The sequence below is a fragment of the Sinocyclocheilus rhinocerous genome, unplaced genomic scaffold (genome assembly GCF_001515625.1).
Source record: "Sinocyclocheilus rhinocerous isolate Xijiao unplaced genomic scaffold, SAMN03320098_v1.1 scaffold2594, whole genome shotgun sequence".
NCBI lineage: Eukaryota > Metazoa > Chordata > Actinopteri > Cypriniformes > Cyprinidae > Sinocyclocheilus > Sinocyclocheilus rhinocerous.
In genome coordinates this window covers 161,666-181,500 of record NW_015665225.1, presented here as the reverse complement: position 1 = coordinate 181,500, position 19,835 = coordinate 161,666, and the positions used below count along the sequence as shown (strand labels likewise).

Below are 19,835 nucleotides of genomic sequence, written 5' to 3'. Positions count from 1 at the left end.
CTGTCTGTGTGTCTGTCTGTGTGTGTGTGTGTGTGTGTGTGTCTGTCTCTGTGTGTGTCTCTGTGTCTCTGTCTCTGTGTGTGTTCAGCTCAGGCCGCCGGTCCTGGATCTCAGCAGAGCTCTCCTCCAGACTATAGCGCCGCCTGGGTGGAGTATTACAGACAGCAGGGGGCGTATTATGGCCAGGGACAGACGCAGGCTCCCAGCCTCCCGGTAATAACCACACTCCACCAATACAGCATTCATCATATAGGCTAATATTATAGACATACACTACTGGTCAAAAGTGTGCAAGAATTAAGATGTTTTTAAAAGCTCACCAAGGCTGCGCTTATTTGATCAAAAATACAGTAAAATTGCTAAATATTTTTACAATTTAAAACGTCTGTTTTCTCTGTGAATATCTGTTAAACTGTCATTTATTTCTGTGATCAAAGCTGTATTTTCAGCATCATTACTCCAGTCTTCAGTGTCACATGTGCACCAATCGATAGGCCTGGGCGATGAAACGGTATCGATATTTATCGACGGTACACCATCATCGATAACGGTAGAGAAAATATTCGATATAGCGCATGATAGTTTCACGCAGCTGTAGCCGAGAAGAGCTGATCTGAGCCAAATGATCTGGAGACATGCGCTTCCTTTACGTTTCTGGAGAGAGAGCGCTTTAAGAACAGAAAACACACAGCGCTGTGAGAAACTCTGTTATCTTTGTTTCTGGAACGTCTCTGTCGCTGTGTGTTCTTCTTCTTCTTATTATTATTATTATTATCAGACTGAGGAGCCCACTTTCACCTGAGCATGTGGATATTATTGTTTTTCTCAACAGTAACAATATAAACATGATAAACACAATAATATATACTATCTATATGTATATCTATCTATATATATATGGGTCAAAGATGTTAAGATGTCCGCATCAAAAGAAATTTACAAAAGTGATTATATGTCCATAGAAAGCACATTAAATGTGAGTAAAGTGTCTACATTTAAGGGTTCAAATAAGTTTTTGAAGAGTAAAATGTCAAAATTTGGTTGAAATAATGTTCCATTGTCATTCAGTGTAACACTTATATTTATGACAATACATTGATATATCAAAAGTGCTCATATTTTTTGCTTGTTTAAAACAAAACTACTCATTTAATTTCATCAGAACATAAGTATGACCATTTTTTATTCCATTTTTTATGTTAGCCCACTTTTTGTTCCTAAATTTGATTATTTTGCTATTATCTGTTATTATCCTTTAGTACTCCTTGCTTTTTATGTTAAAAACTTTAAATACATATATACAATGGGTCAAAGACGTTAAGATGTCCGCATCAAAAGACATTTACTAAAGTAATTTTATGTCCATAGAAAGAACATTAAATGTAAGTAAAGTGTCTACTTTTAAGGTTTCAAATAAGTTTTTGGAGAATAAAATGTCAAAATTTGGTTGAAATAATGTTACATTGTCATTCAGTGTAACACTTATATTTATGTAAAAATTCAAACAACATGCTTATTCTGACCTGTACATATTAAAATATATACAAGAATGAGTGAGCATATACAATTTTATTGGGTTTTAAATGAGTAAAAAATTATTACTGACAAATGGGCAAAACCTAGGATAGTGGCAAATTTAAAAAATTTAAAAATAACAACTAATTAGTATTTGGGGTGAAAGTAATTCGTCATAAATTGATTTTTGGTGTAAATATGCCTGGCAAGATTATTACACTGAATTACATTTTAGTGGGTCTCTTCTGTAAATCAGGGGGAAATGTATGATATTTATTTTTTGCCCAGAAAAACAAAAATACAATTACATTAAACAGAAAACTTTTAAATTTTTTGCGGGGAAAAACAACAACAATTTAAAGCAGTATTACACTTTTACTACTACCTTTTTCTTCTTTTTAAAATTTTTTTTTTTTACACATTTTCAACTTAAAGAAAATATAAAATAAAATGCATAACGTAGTGTTGCTGTAGAACATTGCTGTGTCTGATGCCTAATCATGAGCTTGTTCAGATATGGTGACAAAAACTTGATTATTGAAAAAATAACGTCTTTCTCATGAAACTTCATTTAAATAAATGAATATTCGAATATTCGTTGTTTATGAGCCCAAATATTTGAATACGATATTTCTGAAAAATGCCCATCCCTAGTCACGTGATCTTCAGAAATCATTCTAACATGCTGCATTTCTGATTATTATCAATGTTGAAAACAAATCAGCATATTAGAATGATTTCTGAAGATCATGTGACACTGAAGACTGGAGTAATGATGCTGAAAATACAGCTGCACATCACAGAAATACATTACAGTTTAATACATATTCACATAGAAAACAGCTGTTTTAAATAGTAAAAATATTTCACAATTTTTACTGTATTTGTGATCAATTAATGCAGCCCTGGTGAGCATATTATTCAGAACGTTTAGTATGCATCAAGTGTTCTGACCCTGTTTTCTCCTCTCGTGCCGCAGGATCATTAAAGCGGGCGACTGCAGACCCTTTAGTTGAAGATTTTTGAATCACCGCGAGGAGGAAACAGACCTTTTGTAACAGAGGTTTCTAGATTTGCAACGCCTTGAAGACTTTTACTTTTTTTTTCTTAGTGAGAAACACTAGCTGTAGAATGACTTATATGATTTAAAAAGAGAACTATTTCTAAATCAGGACATCAAATTGTTACTAAATACTTGTGTGCACCATTATTCGAATGGGCGATTTCCGGGATCCCTTTTGGACCATTTCAGAGTTGGGTTTGTTTTCTATTCTTCCTTTTTAATTCTACGATATATATATATAGATGTGTATCGCCAAAACGAACCCCGGAGTCGCGGCGTTTCATCGATCGCGCGATATAATCTCTTATTTTTCTAGTTCTGTTGCAATAAAATTGATCGCGGGCTTAGCAGTCTTGAATTCGTTATCGTTTCGTTTTGTCGTGAAATGTTTTAAGAATGTGTACAAAATGTTTTCTTTTTTTTTCTTCTACATAAAGCATTTTAATTCAGTGCGATGAAAAACTGTGATGTTTTTGTTACAGAAATATATGCTTTTGTTACACGAGAAACGCAACGATGATGTAATTCCTCATGTACTTGTATTCTGTTTTCATTGTCATTTTATTGTACTCTGGTTTAAAAAGGTGCAATATCTAATTTCTTTTTTTTTTTTTTTTTTGAAACAGATGGATTTCTCTAATATTTTGACAGACGTTTAACTTGTAGTTCGTAGAGGTTTTTTGTAGTAGTATTCAAATGTAACGGATAATTTTTTTATTACGGTGATTTGGCGGGAAAAGGTGGTCTTGCGTATCGTGAGGTGGTTTTTTTTGCCTTTGCTCTCTTGTAAAACTATGTATGTATGCTCAGATACTTGACTAAATACTTTATTTAAATATATATATATATAATTAAATCAAAGACTTTTTTGTCCTGCGTTTTTACAGGAAAACTGTCCGTTTTTCTGTTGTTTTCATACTGAAATTTGTCAAAGATTGTGAATGTGTGATTTGAAATTTGATGTTGCATCTTGCTGATGGATGAGACGTTTTATGTGTGTGTAGTTCTGTAAACTTCGACTTTAAAGCGTTCAAGACTGCTAAGCCTCGTAGAGCCTACCTGTGTATTAATTACTTGTAGTTTTTTATATTCCGAGTATTGGAAGATCAAAGTTCTTGTCTTATTTGTTCTCGCCGGTCCCTCGACTTCACCACAACACGCTGTGCGCTCCTGTACAGTCCCGATCCCGTCACTTTTTAATTCAGATTTTGCTTTCTACTCTGTGTGATCTAATATATGTATGATTGATTAGTTACAAATTGATCTAGTATTAACTTCATTGCTTAATGAAAAGGGATATTATAATTTCGAAATGTTTAATTTTAGTGTTTCTTTTCTTCCTCATGTGTACAGGTAACCATGTATTAAAATGATTGAAAGACTATGACTTTTTGGTGCTTTTCTTTGCTCACCGTCGTCCTTTTCGTTGGCTGGTTTCTTCCAGGTGTTTCAAGTCTGGCTTCTTTGTAATCTATGATGGCTAAAGCAATTCAAATGTGGTAAAGATTTTATGAAAGGAATGGTTCAGCCAAAAATGAAAATGTGTTCATCCTCAGGATCAGTTTGTTTTGGAGAAATGTAGCATTGCATCACTTGCTTTGAGTGAGAGAGTGTGTGTGTGTGTGTGTGTGTGTGTGAGTGAGAGAGAGCGAGAGAGACTGTGTGTGTGTGAGAGAGAGAGAGAGAGTGTGTGTGAGAGAGAGAGAGAGAGTGTGTGTGTGTGTGTGTGAGTGAGAGAGAGCGAGAGAGACTGTGTGTGTGTGTGTGGTTTGTCTCCATTGTGTTGCATGTTTTTATTTTGTCAATGAATTTTCTCTGTGGCTGCTAGCGGTGCTTGTAATTATAATTAAGTATTAATAATGTGTGTCTGATAATTAAATGTTTCAGTGTATGAATAGTGATAATCTGGGGGGATGAATGTAATTTAAGACATGCTGATGGTGGAATATTGTTTATTGCAAAGACGATCAGATTCATGAGCTTGTGAACATTACAGGTTTATTTATTCAGGGATTTTATTTAACATTTGCATTTCAGGTCGCATTATCTCTTTGTGACATTTTATGTGATTCTTCTTAGATCTTCAGTTCACTTAAATAGATTGAAATGTCCTGAATGTACATTCATATCTGAGTTATAGCTTGTTCATGTTTGGTGTTTCTAATCTTGCTTTTCTGATGAAGGTTCAGACTGGAGTCTCTCCTGATGTCACGGAGGTCTTTTGTGTTTTTGATGCTGCAGACGATGGACAGAATCAGGGTTCATGTCATTTTTATTCATATGAAGCTTTATAAGCAATGCATTTGAAAAAAGAAAAATACAATTCAGTTAATTTGATAATGAATTTCACTTTATTTCTCAGACAGATTGAATCCATTCAGTGACACAGATGTGTGTGAACTGTTGAATGCTGCTTCCCTTCATGTCTGCTCTCTAACCCTGCTGAAAGAGTGATCTCTGTTCCTCTGGTGATCTGCAGTGTACACGTCGATCCTCCTCAGAGCAGCATGACAGATAGATTTGCATCAGATGAAAGGGAACCTGCGGGATGAGAATGGGATAAAGATGTTCTCCTGCTGGAGGAAAGTGAGAAAACGCTCATTTCAAACTCTCCACCAATCCAGAGAAGAGAGAGCTCACAAAGCCGGAGTGCAACTGAACGCTGGGCTTCACATGAGCACCAATGAATGCTAATCTGCTGCGTTTCAAAAGAATAATGTACAGGATGAGCTCAAGAGAAAAATGCTTCGCGCATAATATAATGTGTGTCACAAATTTGCAATGTGAGACAATACCAGTTTCTGTACAGACACAAAGAAAGTTTGAACATTTACATTGTATTTAAAGTATAAATAATGCATATGCATGAGATTACAATTATTCTGAAATATTCTGAAAATGTGTGTGTATATAGATTATATGTATTGTAAAAAATAATGCATGTGCATAAAATATTAAATGTTATTATATATTCTTAATTATTTGATATATATAGTATAAATAATGCATATGCATTAAAATATAAAACTGACTGTATATTTACATTTCATATATGAATTTCAGATTATATATATTTTATCTAATATATAAATGTTATATTTTGTATAGTGTATAAACACACTGTATATATAAATGTCATATTCTATATATAAATGCATATGCATAAAATTACGCTTTTTAAACGTTCTTAGAATATTCTTTAAAATATAGCTATATATAATGATAATGACAAAAGTTGTAAAATTTAAATATATGTATATATATATATATATATATATATATATATGCATGTGTGTGTGATTTAAAATTTATATATATCATTATATACAGTATAAATGTATATGCATTAAAATATGAAAAAAACGCATATTTCTAAGAATATATATATAGTAGCCTATAAATAATGCATATAATGAAACTGTATATCAATTTCATATTCTATATACTGTATAAATAATGCATATGCATAAAATTACATTACACTTCTTAAATATTCTTAGATTATTAGTTGAAATACAGGCTATATATAATGACATTATGACACTATAGTGTATATATATAATTTGTTAAGCACATTTTACTCATCTCCCATTGTAAACTTAATATTTAGACAAAAAAACTGCAACAAGAGAAAGTGAGTGAAATGTAGAATAATTGTATGTCACGAGAGACTGTGTGTGTTGAGGTTAATAACAGCTGGTTAAATGTGGGAGAATAATTGCAGGCTGTGATGTGTTAATAGCCTCTGTGCAGGTGTTGAGCCACTTATGCGAGATTATCTCTCTCTCATATCTGTCTCTCTCCTCACAAAAACACAGTTTCTCATTGGGTGTGTCTTATTCTTTAAGGGGTGGCTCTTGCATAGAGAGCTTTTTTTCCTCGTGTGTGTGTGTGTGTGTGTGTGTGTGTGTGTGTGTGGGTCGGGGGGTCATTAATAACTAATTAGAGGCTCAGAGCCACAGGCTCCTATAAGTGGAGCTGATCCGGAGGGAGCGCAGCAGTTCATCCCGCATCAGACCCTGCGCCGCAGCACTCATGGGTTCGGTTCTGCCCGCGGAGGCGCTCGCGCTGAAGTCCAGATTCAGGTCTCAGCTGTGTGAGATCATCACCTCTGATATCCTGCACAGTTTTCTGTACGGCCGATGGAGGAACGAGCTGGGAGAGAATCCGTGCGAGGAGCCGCAGAGGACCGCCTTCACCGCCGAGGCTCTGGCGCAGTCCTTCCCCGGAGGTAAAAGCGTCGCGAGCGTCGCTTTATTCATCTGTGAGCGTCGCGTTACTGTCAGAGCATTGGGCTGAAGAGCAGGGGTGCATGCAGGAGCACTGGGACATTTCCCCCAGTCATCTTCAATGACAAAAAGCGTCCCAATTTACCCGAAATTACACTATTTGTGAAATTCGTAAGCATCCTAATTTATTGTTTTAACCTGATAAAGATTAAATTTTAATGATATTATCGATACATTTGAAGTGTTGCTGGGTCGACCTGTAGCCTACAAGCGATCTTTAAGTTTCGGATTAAGTGATTAAAAGCGCTAAAACTATTTTCTCAGGTGTTTTTTTTTTTTAATGTTTTTCATGATATTAGAATGACATGATTGTTAGATTTCGAATGCAGAGAAGGAAACGTTATTTGCAATTGTTGCATTACTGGTTTTGTTATTATAAAACGCGATATTATTGAATAAATTGAAAGAATCGGGCAAATAAACAAATTCGCGAGAAAACCGTTTTGTAAATTCGCGAGAAAAAAAGAATGCATGGCAGATAGGCCTATTTTATTGGTTTTCGCGTTTTATTTCGATTTGTATAGGCGTATTTGGTGATTTTATTCTATTATTTTGCGTCAAATAATGCTGAAAAATAATTGAATTTGTTTAATTCTGATCGCGCACAATTTCCGTCCGGGGAAAAGTCGGGAAAACGCCCGATTCGTTTTCCGAGGTCGTGATCTGTGAGTGGGAATAAACTCTCTCGTCTGCTGGGAATTTCTTCCCAACGAGCTCCTTCAGGGATGCAGCATTCTCCAGCATTTCGTCTCTTTTCTTCTGCTGCAGTGAAGCTGTTTAACGCGGTGAAAGGTGCTTTGGGCCGCGTGTTCGGTGTGTAACCGCCGAGGACTGAATGCAGCGGCTTTACATTCATTAGGTTAACTTTGTGCTTGAGCTGAGAAAGCCAAAGAACAGATGCATTCACGGATCTCTTCTCCTGCGCTGGCACCTCCGCTCCTCTTCATTAACGCACCGTGAAGGGCTCTTTCTGTCCTCATTCACGGCATGTCAAGCAGCTAATCGCCTTTCCATCTTTGTGTTTGCGAAATTCCTGCGTGTTTTTAAACAAGCCATGGCTTCATTCACTCGCATTTATTGCTACAAACGTGCTGAAAGGATAATGAATGTGGAACGAGTCCGTGGAGAATAACGAGTCTTCACCTCTTCTGTTTTATGCGCAACAAATGCGCGATTCTCTGATTTTGACGCTAAATGCGAGCGTCTTTCTTTATTCAATGCGCTTTTACAGTTTCCCTCCCTAACATTTAACGCACTTAATCCGGTTAAATAGAGGTCATATTTCGTGACCAAAATAATAATAAAGGGCATTAATTTCATTCATTCGTTTCGATGCGTCTGCCAAAGTGTCATTACAAAGATGAGCCACTTTTTTTTGTTGTTGCTATAAAATCAGGGATAAACGAATGAAATCATCGAAACTGTGTTTATTAACGCGGGTTCGTTCTTTGAAATGATTTAAAAAAATGAATGCAATATTAATGGATCACAAACAACCAAAATGTTTGACTCAAAACAAGAAAAACGATTCGTTTTAATATTAATTCGTTTACAAACGATTAAAGTTCAAATCAATTTAAAAGTGTCATTTATATTTTTGCAAGTAAAAACAAGATAATGTAATATGTTAATATTGCTTGTTATGATTTGATGTGTATATTTAATATCATATTTATCTTGTATCGCATTTTTTTCATGTATCGCATTTTAATGCTGATCACGAGCAGTAACTAATATATAACCTGGTGACTATGTTATACACATTATATATTTGATAATTAATATTATATATGATTAACATGTTATTAAGGTTCCAAAACAGGGTTTGCAATAGAAGAACCATTTTTGTCTTAGTGTGAAAAACATAATAGGTTTTGTGCAATGGAAAGCTTGCTGGATGTTAAAGGTAAAGACGCTTTATTTTCGAGAGTGCTGAATAACAGACAGAACGATGCTTCTTGATATTCATGGTGCCGGTGTCCTGCAGAGGTGCAGAAGCTGTCGAGTCTGGTTCTGCCCAGCGAGGTCATCATCGCTCAGAGTTCAGTCCCTGGAGAAGGGCTGGGGATTTTCTCCAAAACCTGGATCAAAGCCGGCACTGAGATGGGCCCGTTCTCCGGGAGCCTCGTGTCCCCTGAGCACGTGGACCTGCGGAAGAACAATAACCTCATGTGGGAGGTGTGTGTGTGTGTGTGTGAGAGTGTGTGTGAGAGTGAGTGAAGTGGTTTAATGAAGAGATGTGTGTGTGTTCAGGTGTTTAACGAGGACGGCACAGTGCGCTGCTTCATCGATGCCAGTCAGGAGGACCAGCGCAGCTGGATGAGCTACATTAAATGCGCCCGGAACGAGCAGGAGCAAAACCTGGAGGTGGTTCAGATCGGCAGCAGCATCTTCTACAGAGCTCTGGAGGTGAAGCATCTTCTGCTGTCTCTCTGTTGAACTGCTGATGCACTGCTGGACTGATGTGATGCAACACAGTTGTACAGTGATCATCAATGGGGTCCAAAACTTTGAGTGCACGTGGAAAACTATGGGATTCAAAATCTGAATAAATTTAATATGAAAATAAACTACATTTCAGTATTTTAAAAAGTAAAACAAAGACACAATTGCATACAATTATGAAGAAATCCCTTGTTTTGTGTTTAAAAAATTTTTTTTTAATGATTTTGGCAGTGTTAATGCAAACACCATAAAATTTGCCAAAATGTTTTATTTTTTATTGGAATTTTAATATTTCACTTTCATTTAAACATGTCACTCTAGCTAGCATTTAAAGGGTTAAAATCCTGACAATGAATTAATTTGATAAGGATCGATGATGATTAAAAAAAAACTGTCAGCGGGAAAAAATATTAATATGTAAATTTATGACCTTTTTTTTGACAGAAATTTTTGTCCTGTAAGGATAGCTGTGTAACTTTCTGAAATTGATGCACAAGGGGTTAATTTATTAAAAAACAATGAAATTGGTATTCTATATTCAGATGGTCAGATGTTGGTTTTGTGGATAATATCACACATTTTTTTAATTAGACAAATGCAAAATATCAAAGTTATGAACAAACATTCTTCCAGTAACATTAATAGAGCGTTCATTCAGAGTTATCTAGTCTTTAATATTGTTCTCAAACCGTTAGCACAAAAACATTATTCACTTTATGTACATAATTAATGGAATGTTTTTCTGAAACATTTTAGTAGCACGTTTGTCTAATGTTTTTAAATGTTACTCGTTTCAGAACGTTCAGAGAACATTCAAAAGTAACATTCCCATGATGTTTGCAAGATGATACAAAAATTGCAGTTCCCTCAATGTTTTCTCTCAAGTTACATAATCAATGGAAAAAGTTTTTTTAAACATTTAACATTTTGAACGTTGTTTCCAGACTATTCCTCCGGAGCAGGAGCTGCTGGTTTGGTACAGGAATTCCCACAACACTTTCCTGGGTATTCCCGGCGTTCCCGGCGCAGAGGAGGAGGAGCAGCAGCAGAAGAGGAGCGGTATGTGTTCACCTGCAGCTCACGCTGATCAAAATCACGGCTATTCAACTCGTTATGCGTTCTTAAGCTTTATTGCTTAATTAGTCTGAGTTTAAGCGCTCGAGGAAGGAATGCAGAGCAGATGAACATTTAACATTTTGAACGTTGTTTCCAGACTATTCCTCCGGAGCAGGAGCTGCTGGTTTGGTACAGGAATTCCCACAACACTTTCCTGGGTATTCCCGGCGTTCCCGGCGCAGAGGAGGAGGAGCAGCAGAAGAAGAGGAGCGGTATGTGTTCACCTGCAGCTTACTTAATTAGTCTGAGTTTAAGAGCTCGAGGAAGGAATGCAGAGCAGATGCTGATCTGAGAGAGACATGAACACGTGTGCCCTCTGGTGGTGCATTATGGGATTGCTGTCCACATTTGACATCCCATAATGTTTAAAGAACAATATTTGTCCAGCTATTATTTTACACACTTTCATGTCATGCTTTATAATTTATAATTCACACAAATTAATGTCTTTGTCACGATAAACTAGATAAAATAGTATCTAACATAAAATTAACTACACTTTAAATCTGAAACTAGTCACGCTTAACCATTCAAGCAACTTGCTTTCTAAGAAAAATGATCAAATAAACTTTTTTTTTCTTTAAATTGAGAAATAAAAGTTCATCAATTAACACAGTTATTGCATGCTTAATTTAGATTGAATCTGCAGCCTTATTATTATTATTATTATTATTATTTGCAATCTTGTTACACATTCTGTTATAGGTTTATTTTTTGGACCTAAGATTTTATGACTTATATGAAATATTTTATTTATATTCAATTTAAATGCATATGAAAAAAAATATTATTTTATTTTATTTCAGTTCATGTTTATTTTAGTTTAGTTTTAAACCACACAAATTAAGCTAGAACAGGGTTGCAAAAATGGTGAAGCTTATATAATGTATAACGTAACCTCAAATAAACAAAATAAAACTGCATTATGGGATTGCTGTCCACATTTGACATCCCATAATGTTTAAAGAACAATATTTGTCCAGCTATTATTTTACACACTTTCATGTCATGCTTTATAATTTATAATTCACACAAATTAATGTCTTTGTCACGATAAACTAGATAAAATAGTATCTAACATAAAATTAACTACACTTTAAATCTGAAACTAGTCACGCTTAACCATTCAAGCAACTTGCTTTCTAAGAAAAATGATCAAATAAACTTTTTTTTTCTTTAAATTGAGAAATAAAAGTTCATCAATTAACACAGTTATTGCATGCTTAATTTAGATTGAATCTGCAGCCTTATTATTATTATTATTATTATTATTTGCAATCTTGTTACACATTCTGTTATAGGTTTATTTTTTGGACCTAAGATTTTATGACTTATATGAAATATTTTATTTATATTCAATTTAAATGCATATGAAAAAAAATATTATTTTATTTTATTTTATTTCAGTTCATGTTTTAGTTTGGTTTTAAACCACACAAATTAAGCTAGAACAGGGTTGCAAAAATGGTGAAGCTTATATAATGTATAACATAACCTCAAATAAACAAAATAAAACAGATATAACATTTTAACACATAGTATTAAAACAATATTTACTCCAATCTCCGGAGGGTTGAACAATATATATATTTTCAGTTTTCATTTTGAGTTACAATATTTCTTTTAAATTTGTTATTTTTAAAAAATAAAAATAAAAAAAAGACAAAAACACGTCTGTGTAGTTTTTATTAGGTTTTAGTTTGAGTTATTTTAGTACTTCAACTCAAACTAAACAAAAATGATGCCATGGAATTGCTGAAATAAAAAAAATATAAAAAAAAAATGAAATATTTAAATGTATATGAAAAAATCTATTTTATTTCCGTTAATGTTTATTTTATTTTAAGTAGTGACATTTTTTTAAAAAGGTTTTAGTTTGAAACGACACATTAAGCTAGAACAGGGTTAAAAACAGATATAATATTTTAACACATATAATAATAAAACAATATTTACTCCAATCTTTCTGACAGTTTTTCACCTCCTTTTACTGACACGTTCTAGAAACAGTTCAATACATGGACTTTTTGAGCCCTTGTTTGTATCAGTTTGTGGAAACTGCATTTGTAAATGTAGCTTCTCCAGTGTCCGAGACTGAGCCGTTCTCACTGTCCTCCACAGCAGACGACTCTCACGTGTGCGTTAATATCCTAATGATTTTTGGCATAAAAGAAAAATGTATAATTTTGGTTCGTCTGAAATGAAATGTCTTGTATTAGTAGCACGATTTTCAAAATAGATCTCCAATATGTTTAATAATCTGATCACACTGCAAAAAGTGCTGCTTTTCCTCCGTACTTCTGTCTTGTTTTCAGTGCGAATGTCTGAAGATTCTTCAATCAAGAAGATACATTTACTTCAGAAGCAAAATAACATAAAGTCTCGTTTTCTGAGAAACTGATCAAAATGAGTTCATGACTGAAACAAGAACTAACAGGTTCAGAAGTAAGTTTTCATTCCCCTTTGGCAGAGGTTTTAATCATAAACTCACTTCATTCTGTTTCATGTCTCAGAAAGCACGTTTAATTAGCATCTCCAGTCTGGAAAACAAGACCAAAACACTGAGGAAGAGATTTCTTTTTGCAGTTCATTCAACAATGAATGCCATGACTTTATGAATTTCAGACTTTCTGCTCTGATTGAAGACATTTTCAGGCCTTAGTGTGAGAGAAAGTGAATTAAGACTTTTTTTAAACCGGCAGAAACGCCTTAAAGTGACAATTACTTGAGAATATATTACGTCTTGTTTTGAATCAAAATGAAGTGAGTTTATGCTTAAAACAAGTACAAATATCTGCTAATGTAGTCAGGAAAACTATCTGGTTTCTCCTTTGAATTACGTTTTTTTCTGAGCCCATTGGCAGATATTCTTGTTTTAAGCAAAAACAAAAACAAAAAGATAAAAGTTTGATACATTTAGCAGAAAACATGACATGATACATTGTTATTTCACTTCTTGATTTTAAGAATGTTTAAATATTTGTACTGAAAAACATCACAAATACAGTCATAAAACCTTTCTTTTTTGCAGTACATCTTTTGTATGGAGTACATGCTAATATTCATGTATGTTGATGTTTCTACCTGCTCTTTAAGATCAAATAGACTTTCCTGCAATTCAGTGAATTGTGCATAAAGCTTCAGTTCAGCAATAATTAAACGCTTGAAAGAAACGAAGAGAAAACCTCAAACCATCTTCTGTCTCTTCGGGTGTGCAGCAGTGACTCTGATGAATGAACACGAGTATAAAGTTGATTTGCGAACACTGGATGCATTGCTTGGTCTAATGGATCTTGTGAGTCGGTTCGGTGGATCAGCCAATCGCACAAATCAGCGTTAAGATGTATTGTATTTTTTTATGTTTGTATTTTTGTCTATTGTAAATAAAACAGTTGAAACAAACGACTGATTGCACTGTGTGGGAAATTGGAAGCTAGTTATCTTATGTTCATTTCCGAGTGAATCGTTCTAGTGAATCTTTATGTTCAGAACCGCCTGAATCGGTTCGCGCATTCAGTTTGAATCATTCGGGCAGCGCTTCTCATTTAGTACAATGACAAAACAGAGAACACAAAGACAACATTTCACTGCAATCCAGTGACTCAAACCTCTACATGCATCGTATCGTTTGCCAGCCACGAAGATCGATCAAGATGAACGATTCACTGCAGGTAAAGACATTTCCCATTCAAAGAGGATCAAAACATACGCGAAGTATCATTACGTTGAAATTGTTTTGCATGCCATGTACATACCATAGTACTGCCACTGCCACTGCAGGCTACTTTTAGGTCATTTTGAGAAACGTAATACACCGCACCTTTTTAAGAGGTCGAAGGTGGCTGAATAGTGATTCAGTGATTCAGATGTGTCGATTCGCTGAGCTGAACTGCGTGTTTGAATCAATTATGATGATCAGTCAGCAACTGGTAACTGTTACAAACTCAAAGGTACAGTTCACCCAAAAATGAAAATTCTATTTCATTCCAAACCTATATGAGTTTCTTTCTTCTGTTGAACAGAACATAAGATATTTGAAGAATGTTGGTAATCAAACAGTTGATGCTCTCTATTAACTTCTTCACACAAATATTACTACTCAAAAACTTCACAATAACTCATTCTAACTCTAAACTAGAGGTTTAGAGGTCTGTGGTGATTCCTCTTTTGATTTGCTCTGTCACATCAGCTGGATAGAGTTACATTTCTACTCAGACTTTCTGAAACAGCTAAAGACTTGTTTCTGCTCTTCTGAATCAAAGATATGTAGGAAATAAAACAAGTAATATAAAAACAAAATCACTGTTGCCTTGGGAACTAACTGAAATAAGTTGAAGTAAAATTACTAAAAGTGGAAAAACAAATAGAAAGAATAAAAAAAAGAATAAAAATGACAAAAGCGCACATTAAAATTACTCAAACTTAAACTAAAAAATAAAACGAATATAAAAATAATAGATAATTCAAAATATTAATAAATATTTTAATAGTATATAAGTAATACTAAAATAACACTGGCTTTTATTTAAATGAGTGATGCTGCAACATTATTTATTGATCAGGAGACAGTAACATGAGAAACATGAGTTTCCAATGTCTTTAGTCAGTTCAGTTGATTTTTTGTGTACATTTAATGGTTAAAGCTGTCAGGTTGGTGTGAGTTATGAAAATATCTGAGATCTAAATTGTTCATGTCTTTGTTTTTTTTAGCTGATATCTGTTAGTTCTGAAACCATCTGCATGCTGTAAAACAAACTTTTTAATGTATATTAATTTTAAAAATATATATTTTTTATATTTTCTGCTTGACATAACTAGAAAAAAGTATGTCCATATTATAGAAATTTCCATGACTTGTTAGATTTGATTAATTCCATGAATTTTCGATATTTTAATTTCTGACTTTCTGAGATTTTATTTATTTTCATGACTTTTCTGACTCCGTCTGATATCCTACAATTTTGATAATTGCGATCCTGCCCTGTAGTGAAACTAGAAGAGCGTCCCACCTCTGTAGGTCTTGTCTGATAGCAGTGAATAAAGAGATATAATTTTGCTTGACAATAGCGTGCAGTGTGGAAAAGATCTGAATTCCTAAATATTTAAAAGTCTTACTTAGTGGAATCGAGGTGGACACTAATGCAGTATTGGCCGATGCTGACAATGGAATTAATACAGATTTTTCCCAGTTAATTTTGTAACCACTGACATTGCTAAAATCTTTAAATATTTTAAAACATTGAGAGAGAGAAGTGGAAAGGTTAGACATATACAGCAAGATGAAAATCATCCGCAAAAAGAGAAATATAATGTTTGGAACAGCCTATAGTGATAGGGGAAATTATGTGATCCTGACGAATTGCCTGCGCCAATGAGATTGCAAATAGCAATGGCGACAATGGGCAACCCTGTCTCGTGCCTCTCTTCAACTGAAAAGCAGTTGAACAACATAAACCTGTAGATACCCGTGCAGAAGAGTTAGTATAGAGAGTTTGGATCATGTGGATAAAGCGAGAGCCAAAACCGAATCAAGTTAAGACAGACCATAGGTATCTCCACTCAACCCGGTCGAAGGCTTTCTCTGCGTCTAGTGAGAGGATAGCGTGTTGTTCGTTAGCCAGGTCGGATGAGTCAATAATGTTCAAAAGGCGTCTTACGTTATCCATAGCAAAACGTCCCGTGAGAAATCCTGTCTGGTCATGGGAAATTAGGGAACTGGCAACTGTTCCTAAACGATGGGCTAGAACTTTAGCGTATACCTTAGCATCCGTACCAATTATAGCTTGATATACAGGCCTATAGCTTGAACAGCGAAGGGGGTTCTTCCCTTTTTTCAGAACCAGAGAGATAAGGGCAGTATTCTGATCTCTGTGGAAATGACCTGTATCTATCGCAAAATTTATAGAGTCGAGAAGTAGCGGTCCAATTAGATCCCATAAAACCAAATACAGCTCCGAGGGTAAACCATCCAGACCAGGTGCCTTATCCTTATTCATTGACTCTAAAGCTTCCTTTAATTATTTCAGTTCTATTGGAGAATCGATAAAAGTCTGTTGCTCATCGTTTAGATGAGAGAGATTTAGTTTTGACAGAAATTCAATACCAGGTTGTTCGTCCATTCCCACCTCTGATCTGTAGAGATGCTCGTAAAATTCTTTAAATATCCTGTTCACCTCTCCCGGAGCTGTATGAAGGTCGCCTGCACTATCCTTAATGGCTGTTATAGAGGACAGAGCCTCGTTGTGCTTCAACCTTAAAGCCATTAGTTTACTGGGCCGTTCTCCATTAAAATAGTAGTTTTGTTTAGTGCGGTGTACGAGAAATTCTGCCCTTTTTAGTAAAATTGCTTTATAATCAGTTCTTAAATTCCCTAAAATCCTACTCTTCTTTTCCGTAAAAGTTTTTTTTAAGATCCTTCTCTAATAATTTAATCTGGCCCTCAAGGTGAGTTATTTCTTTTACTCTGGATTTATTTATATATGAAGCAAAAGAAATGCAGTTGCCTCTCAAAAATATATATATATATATATATATATATATTATATATATTGAACATGCATTTATCTCCATCATTTGTTATTAGTTACAATTCTGTTACTTTGCTGACTGTTGCACGTGTTTTTCTCCATTTCAGTGCTGTTGCTTTACAGTTATGGATGAATGTGAAGGTTTTAAATGCATGGATGAGATCTTGAAATGCTCAGATGTTTGTGCACCAGAAAAAAAGCACAGAAACTTCTGTTCACCACAACATTTATGCTTTTAAGCCATTGGTGTCTGTCTGCAGATGGTGAAGAAAAAAGCATCATGATATTTTACATTCATCTGGACTTACATTTACAAATGCATCAAGCAGCAGTTTGCACCAAAATGATTAGTGATATTTCACAAAACCAGTAAATAAATTATGTATTTCAGCACAAAACACGTTCAAACTGAGAAGTAGGCTATACAGAAACAAAGCATCATTTATTGTGAAAGATGCAGAGAAATGTTTTAGGTACAGAACCTCAAACATACTGTACTTTAGTGTCATTCATCATGAACTCCCATGTTTCCATCTGTTATTATCAGCTCTTGTGTCTTTGTTCTGATTATCAGTCGAGTCAGTTTTCCTTGAGTTCATGCTTTTATCTTTTAACTTTTATCTATCTCAGAGAACAGTCGGTCCAAACTGTTTCATCTCATTTGAACATTTGTAATGTTATTGCTGTTATTACTACCATTGTATATTTGTTAATATTACTCATGTAGCCTCATCTCAATTTGCTAACCTAACCTAACCTAACCTAACCTAACCTAACCTAAACCTAACCAAACCTAACCTAACCTAACCTAACCTAACCTAACCTAACCTAAACTAAACTAAACTAAACGAACCTAAACTAAGCCTAACCTACCTTAAACCTAACCTAAATCTAATGCAACATTTTCTAGTTTAACCAATGGCGTGCGTTGGAGGCGTGGCTACTTCGAACAACGTTTGAACCAAGCGGCAACCTCCCGCTCGCTCTCGTGAAGCCAACACGGAAGTGACTTAAACTGTAATTCATCGACTGGCCGCTAGAGGCTGGCTGCAAAAGGGAGTCAGTCCCATAGACTCCCCCTAATTTTGCCCTTCATGACAACTGTGAGGGGGGTGAATTTTTTTTATAACTCATCCGTTTAAATTATATTAAGCCTTAAAGTTCTGCATAATTAAGGGCGTGGCCACTTGAGTGACAGGTGGATTGCCGCTGCTGTCACCACCGTCGAGCTAGGTGGGCGTGGCTTCAGCAACCTGCTCCCGCCTCTATACCCATTTTCGATTATCCGGGAGTGTCGCGCGGTGACGCGCTGCCAAGATGGCGACGGCCGCCTCCGCCCACTTTTGAGCTTCAAAAACGCTCTTCGGAAATCTACGGGTGACGTCACGGACACTACGTCCATGTTTTTATACAGTCTATGGTTTGAACGCACGGCGCACAGCCGCTTCATCATCATCATCATCATCATCATCATCATCACAGTGAAGAAGTTTGCCTTCGCCATCAAATGAAATTAATGTTGAACTTGAAACACTTGCTTAAAGACGTAGTGACAGAATTTTAATGTATGAAAACTATAATAATTATAGGCAGCGCTTTTACAATGTAGGCAAATGTTGTTTCAGAACAATCTTTATGTAATTCAGTCTTTTACTGCATAACTTTCACTCTTCTTGAATGTTAATAACTGATGTTGTTTAGCACGCGTTCTGTGTAAGATCCTAATAATTATTTTACTCTTTAAAACTGATCTAAGACTTGTAAAACCTGTAGTGCTGCAAGAAAAAAAAGTCTGAATATTATTATTTTGCTATAATAATAATATTATTATTATTTTCATCAGCGTCGACGCATGAACCGCGAAGCCCTTTTGACTGACGCTTGTTGTTTCTATTTGTGACGCGACGCTCCGTTTAGTCCCGCCCACAGCGGATTCTCATTGGCCCAGAATCCCGCCATGACGTGTCGCGCACTTTTGACGCGAGCGCGTGTGATTCCGGGAGCGCGTTCCGTTCGACGCGTCTCAGCAGCAAGTCAATAAACTCGATGGCCGTGACGGAGAAACTCATCCAGACGGTGCACGCGTACCCGGTGCTTTATAACGCGTCGCTGCACGATTATCGCAGCTCGGAGCGGAGGGTGAAGGCGTGGAGGGAGGTCGCCGCGTGCGTCGGGCTCTCCGGTCAGTGCGTCAACATTACGCGCGCGTTCCACGCCAAGCGTTTGACTGTAAAAGTGTTTCTGTTTTGCAGACTTTGATGATATTCCACAGCATATATACCGCGAGCGACGCGACACACGAGGACGCGTTGTGATTTGACGCGCTTTAAATGATGGACGCTCTCGTGAAGTTACAGGGATTCATTCCGGACGCGTTCTTGAGTTCCTGAAGCCAGATCTGATCAAGATTTCAACTTTTTATCAAGAGCGCGTCCTTTCTAAACGCGTCCGATTCAACGCGCGAGTGAAGCTTCATGACGCTGGAAGATCCAAACACTGCATTAATGCGGCAAGACGGAGATGTGAGCAGATCAGAGTCAGTCCACGCCTTATTAATGATGCATATATCATATTCGAGCAGATACAGATGCGCGCTACGCGTTTAGTTTGCGATGCTTTTCTGTAGCGCGCGTTGCGTTGCGTTGCTATTCTGCGCTCATCTGGTTGCCTGGATATAATATGCATCATCAAATAACAGAAAATGCTTCAAGTGAAGATCACAGAGTCATTGTCTCAGCAGCAGTGTATTTATTTCTGTGTTAACGCCACATCAGCAGCAATCATCACTTCAGTACATCACTTACAACAATCTAACATTTGCTTAAGAAACAACAATAAAAATCACATGCAATCTTTCAGCTTAATCCGTGATAAACATTC

General features: G+C 35.8%; 2 protein-coding genes across 2 annotated transcripts in view; both read left to right on the top strand.

Annotated features, from left to right (window-relative positions):
- The window catches only part of LOC107731309 (far upstream element-binding protein 3-like), a 37,541-nt gene extending 33,581 nt beyond the window's left edge, over positions 1-3,960 (top strand). The window contains exons 15-16 of the mRNA XM_016542362.1: positions 89-213; positions 2,495-3,960. Coding sequence (XP_016397848.1) covers positions 89-213; positions 2,495-2,503 — 134 coding nt within the window. The 3' untranslated portion in view covers positions 2,504-3,960. The remainder of the gene's footprint in view (positions 1-88; positions 214-2,494) is intronic.
- Positions 3,961-6,591: 2,631 nt separating this feature from the next.
- Positions 6,592-18,466, top strand: LOC107731308 (PR domain zinc finger protein 12-like). The gene is made up of 6 exons (XM_016542361.1): positions 6,592-6,809; positions 8,855-9,045; positions 9,121-9,276; positions 10,257-10,371; positions 10,526-10,640; positions 18,370-18,466. Exons 1-6 carry the CDS (start codon positions 6,614-6,616, stop codon positions 18,464-18,466), a joined length of 870 nt encoding a protein of 289 aa, XP_016397847.1. The 5' UTR covers positions 6,592-6,613.
- The last annotated feature ends 1,369 nt before the right edge of the window (positions 18,467-19,835 follow it).